Source organism: Leiobunum rupestre, chromosome 2 (assembly GCF_980474605.1).
Source record: "Leiobunum rupestre chromosome 2, qqLeiRupe1.1.hap1, whole genome shotgun sequence".
Taxonomy (NCBI): domain Eukaryota; kingdom Metazoa; phylum Arthropoda; class Arachnida; order Opiliones; family Sclerosomatidae; genus Leiobunum; species Leiobunum rupestre.
The window spans coordinates 18,116,081-18,122,080 of NC_143385.1; the positions used below are offsets into that span (position 1 = coordinate 18,116,081).

Genomic DNA, 6,000 nt, shown 5'->3' on the forward strand with positions numbered 1-6,000 from the left:
TAGGTAAATAGTAATTAGCTTTATATTAATAAAAATTCAACAGTTATTGGATTCTATTATTATTATTATTATTATTATTATTATTAACAATCAAAACTTTTTACCCTGATGAAAACATCTTAAGTACTAAAAACAGAAACGCGATGCAAAAATTCATTAGATTTCGCGGCGCCGAAAAAACTGCCCGTCTGCTCGCCGAATTGAATCGTTTCCGCTTAGGCCTAGTTCTGATTTGGCCCGCTAGGACCGATGGCGTTTGAATCAAACTTATTTTCGAAGAGAACCATCCCTGCGAGTTATTGATAATCCATGCTCATATATACTTGAAGTGACGAGAACAACCCTTAGACTGTTTAAAGAGCAATAAAAAATTGACGAAGCGAAAAAAGGTCAACCTTTAGATGGAAAATAATAATTTTTTGTTACACTTTTAAATTTTCAAAACGCAAAAATCTACGTCTATGATTTAAATATTATACTTTTAATACAAATAAAAATAATGTATTTATGCTAATTTTCTGTCTATTGCCGAATTTATCCTTTAGACTAGGCTTACGGTCGTAGCTTTATTCCTTTCTCTCACCATGCGAATAAAAACTTAGTCCTCTGTTATTTTTAATATACGTTGGACATTAAATATATCACCTAACAGAGAACTTGGGCAATTAGTATTTCCTTAGCCTTTACTTATATATCAACTTCTCCCACATCACGTTACACGTTGAAGCTTCACAATAAAAGGATTCTAGCTTTATCTTTGAAAAAAGTTGAAGTTGTTGAGAAAAGAACCTCCGGAATGGCGAAGGTAAGGAAGTTGGTTCTGGTGCTTGTATTTGGCGCTTGTTACTGCTTTTTGCAATCTAGTAGACTCATAACGTTTTCCATTTGACTGCTCTCGAGCGCTCTAGATCGCTCTGATCAATATTTCATGTTCCATTTGCGTGCTCAGATCTGCTTCGATCAAGTTTCGCGTGTTCCATTTCCAGCTCAACGGATCGAGATCGAGATCGGAGCAAATTTTTGCGTGTTCCTTTTAGATTTTTTGGAAAAATGGCACACCAAGATGCGAAAATTCAAATTACAAGAAGACGAAAAACAACAAAACGCGGGAATATATTCATGGAATGTTATATTTGCAGTTTTACTCTAGTCGATTGGGGCGAGATCTATGACGTCAGAGACAGATACGGAGGGAATCTTGAGCAATCAAATGGAAAACGCTATCAGACTCCAGTGGTGTGGCTTAGTGGTCAGCATTTTCGGGGGGTGGAGCATTATCAGATTCATCTACGTTTCTGCATTATATTTGAAACGCTAATCGAATTTAAGGAGCCGTCTTTGGTTCAAAATAAAAACAAAGCTTTCGTTTAACAGTGCCAATACACGCTACTGATAAGAGGTAACACTCAATCGTTCGTTAAATGAAGAGTATGTGCTTATACGTCTAAGTATGAGGAAATTTATATAAACAAACTTAGATAGCTGAGTTCGTGATACAAAGTATTTTAATAGAGGAAATGTACGGAGCAAAGCTAGGTGGAATAGATCCATGCCATGGATTTTATAGAAAGAAATATTATCGAAAACCGACTGAAAAGAGAACATTATATAAATAGACAAATTGCGTGCTGGACGCGTACTATCAAATATTAAACGCAAGCTACTAAGATAATATCGAACGTTGTGCCGCGCTGGGAAGTTAAAAACAGTTGGTCTGACGGCGTCAGGAACCACAGTATAACACTATTCATGAGGACTGTGACGTCAATTTACGAAATAGACGATAAATCGGATTTTTCGCGTAAAACAAAAGCTCAATTTCATGATTTTTTTCTCAATTGTGGTAAGTTAAGAAAATTATTTTTTACCAAATATTTTATAAAATCCCTCTTTCCACCACTGAAGTAAATTTTTCCATAACGGATAACTTAATCCATATAAAATTTTTTGGAATGATTTAGTGGAATGTTCGAGATGCTTTAAGCGGGTTATTTCTTTAAAATAGGCTACGAATAACTGATTCATACTGACCATTGATGTTTTCTATATTCTAGTAATATGACTTTGAAATTAGTTTTGAGAACTTTATTATTATTTGTTATCATAAAGTCCCTGAGATGATACAGGTCCCTTGCTTCGGTAGCGGTAGATTAGGTAGTAAAGCAACAAAATGTTAGGCTACATTATGAATTTATAGTTAGGGATTTGGGATTACATTCATATAGCATGGCTAGGGTCTACCAGTAGAACAGCTTGTTTAGTTTATCCTTCTTTATTTTGTTGTCTCAAGCATTATGCAACCCACTGAGAAAACTAGTTTAACTTTCCGTTTTTAATTTAATATTATGTTTTCAAAGTTGCTGCAAACCAAAAATTCGAGTTCTTTTGGTGAGCAGAAAATATTTTATTGGGAAGTTCTGTCATATTTGGGTGGTTCTAAAATTAAGTACTACCGAAACATTTTTGTTCTGGGAGTTATTTTGGTAAATGGTAAGATTGGTTTTTGAAAAAGTTACATCCTATTCTATGATATGTTAGTGTTTTACACTAAATTTCACTGGACGAAGTTCAGCCCGGATTATCAAATTTTGGCGTTAGTGGTTTTTGTGCAATCCCACGAAATTCCGACACCATAATTTGAAATGTCTAACACCCTAGCGTTTGCATTACCATGATCCCTCCAATTTTTAAAATCCGAAGTACCCAGTTATGTCGTATTATTTGATTTTATAGTTCAAGTGCAAAGTAAATCTTTGATGATACCCTAATGTTATTATTCTTCAGTAAATGTAAAGAAGTATTCGTTAATTCTAGAACAACATACGTTACTTTCTAAGTTGGGTAGCTATAGGCAGTTTTGGATAAATTGCCAGCCGGGCCAAATTGTTTTAGCCATATCTCCAGGTCTCTCTACCTTTTAACAAATTCAGAACCCCTAGGCTAAGCCCTACTTAGCCTATTGGATAATCCTCAACTGACTTTACGGTTTTCATCAGATCTAGTCGTAGCATCATTTGACAATAAACTTCGAAATCAAGCAAATATTATTCAGCGGTAAGTTGCAGACAAAAAGTATCAATGAGAAAGTGAAAGAGAAGACTCTAAAAGGTTAGAGTTAACTTGGTTTGGCCTATTTTTCACTGAAAAATTAGGTCATAAAAAAGTTGATTGCAGGAGGCAATAGCTTTTTATTCCAATTATTTTAATAGAAAATTGGCAAAAATGTGTCTATGTTGGAATTAACCTCTTAGAATTTCCAAAAAAAATAACATTTAACGTTTTTAAATGAAATGAAGCGTAGACCTACAGTCATCTGTTTTTACTTACGTTTACATTTAAAAAAGTGGCTATTTATTAATGAATGCTATACCATAACGAAATAAAATCATTATTCGAATTACAATTTCAAGTTAAGCATGCCGTGTTATAATTTGTAGCAGTGCATTCATATGCTTGAGCTATTTCTCGGTGTAGGTAATCGGAACGCCCGTACAGTAAGACTGTTATTTAGAAATCATTTTCGCAACTGTCTTCAGAGTCATTGGGGGTTTAATCAATTTCGGCAACATACTAGTTTCGCCCACGTGACGGTCTACATTCTTACTAGTTTCGCCCACGTGACGGTCTAAACTCATACTAGTTTCGCCCACGTGACGGTCTACATTCTTACTAGTTTCGCCCACGTGACGGTCTAAACTCATACTAGTTTCGCCCACGTGACGGTCTACACTCTTACTAGTTTCGCCCACGTGACGGTCTAAACTCATACTAGTTTCGCCCACGTGACGGTCTAAACTCTAACTAGTTTCGCCCACGTGACGGTCTAAACTCATACTAGTTTCGCCCACGTGACGGTCTAAACTCATACTAGTTTCGTCCACGTGACGGTCTAGACTCATACTAGTTTCGCCCACGTGACGGTCTAGACTCATACTAGTTTCGTCCACGTGACGGTCTAGACTCATACTAGTTTCGCCCACGTGACGGTCTACACTCTTACTAGTTTCGCCCACGCGACGGTCTAAACTCATACTAGTTTCGACCACGTGATGGTCTACAATCTTACTAGTTTCGCCCACGTGACGGTCTACACTCTTACTAGTTTCGCACACGTGACGGTCTAAACTCATACTAGTTTCGCCCACGTGACGGTCTAAACTCATACTAGTTTCGCCCACGTGACAGTCTAAACTCATACTAGTTTCGCCCACGTGACGGTCTACACTCATACTAGTTTCGCCCACGTGACGGTCTACACTCTTGCTAGTTTCGCCCACGTGACGGTCTAAACTCATACTAGTTTCGCCCACGTGACGGTCTAAACTCATACTAGTTTCGCCCACGTGATGGTCTACACTCATACTAGTTTCGCCCACGTGACGGTCTACACTCATACTAGTTTCGCCCACTTGACGGTCTACACTCATACTAGTTTCGCCCACGTGACGGTCTACACTCATACTTGTTTCGCCCACCTGACGGTCTAGACTCATACTAGTTTCGCCCACGTGACGGTCTACACTCATACTAGTTTCTCCCACGTGACGGTCTACACTCATACTAGTTTCGCCCACGTGACGGTCTACACTCATACTAGTTTCTCCCACGTGACGGTCTACACTCATACTAGTTTCGCCCACGTGACGGTCTACACTCATACTAGTTTCGTCCACGTGACGGTAATGGAGATAAATTGGAAAGAGTTCAACCACTCTATAACTCTGACTTCCTTAATTATAACGACAACATAAACCTTTAAATAATTAAATCACATTAAAAATAAGTTTATTTTATTATTTTAAATCTAGAACATAAATTAAACTATTGTAAATGAGAAATATTATGTACTAAAGTGCTCTAGTATAGAATGATTAAATGTGACGTATTTCAGTGACCTCTCCCTTTCCCCAGCAGTGGCGTAGCCAGGGGGGCACAGGGGGCACATGCCCCCCCCCCGAAACGTATTGTTGTACGTACAAATATTGGTATTTTTTTCCTTTTTTTTTCAAAGGTGTGCCCCCGCCACGAAACAAAATCCTGGCTACGCTACTGTTCCCCAGAAATATTAAGTTACTTTTGTTTGAATCTTTTTCTCTTATCGAGTTTAGTAAATCGTCAAAGAGCCCATATCGTTTAATTTATTTAATATATTAAATGGTGAGTTAAATCAATTTCCGAATTAGAAAAATCCACTCATGCAGGAGAAAATTGATTTTTACCTCTCCGAGGGGACAAATCCCCTAGGAGGGGTTATACAACCACCGTGTCTGTCTGTGGGTCTGTGGGTCTGTCAGGTCTGCGAACGCGTTCGCATTTTCGGTGCAAAGTGTAATCACTGCGTACGCAGTTTCTCGAAGGGTTGGCAAAACCACCGTGTGACGGTGAGCGTTAGCGGATTCATTTGCGTTATGGTTTGGATGGTGTTTTTTCGCTCACCGTCGTGACGGTTTGGTGTTTTACGTTTTTGTAGTGTTTATACGTAGGTTGTGAGTGTTGAATTTGTTGTATTTGTGTTCTGATGGTTGTGCACGTTGAGTCTGTTGTGTTTATATGGGCGTTTTCTCTCCAACTTCTTCTTAATGACTTTGGGACGGACCGAGTGCTGAGTGTAATGCTACCTCTCAACGTCCAATGGCAGGGTTTCCACCAGTTGTACACGGTATTCGTCTTAGTATCAATTTGCGATCGCACCGTGCGGGATTTGAACCCGAGACCTCCTGCTTGACAGGCGGACGTTCTACAACAGAACCACCGACACTTGTTATGCCTTATTGAAAATTAGACCTTCAGCTTTATCGGAAGCGTATTTAATAGAGTATGAAATTTTGGTTTAATTGAATTAGAATTGAAATTGAAATTATTGCATCGAAGAAATTCTAATTTAGCGTTTCTCTATTGATTAAAAACAAATGCGCCACCCAGGTTTCGAACCCCGACCATTCGGCTTGGCAGTCGAGCGCTCTACCACAGAACCACCGATAGCTCCTTAGGTTTACTGAA

The 6,000-nt window shown here is 38.5% G+C and overlaps 1 protein-coding gene across 1 annotated transcript in view; it reads right to left on the reverse strand.

Moving 5' to 3' along the window:
* The window catches only part of LOC149956273 (ATP-binding cassette sub-family C member 1-like), a 31,102-nt gene extending 27,335 nt beyond the window's left edge, over window positions 1–3,767 (reverse strand). Inside the window, exon 1 of the mRNA XM_090166823.1 lies at window positions 3,572–3,767. Within this exon, the coding sequence (XP_090022949.1) occupies window positions 3,572–3,767 (196 nt within the window). The remainder of the gene's footprint in view (window positions 1–3,571) is intronic.
* Window positions 3,768–6,000: the final 2,233 nt, after the last annotated feature.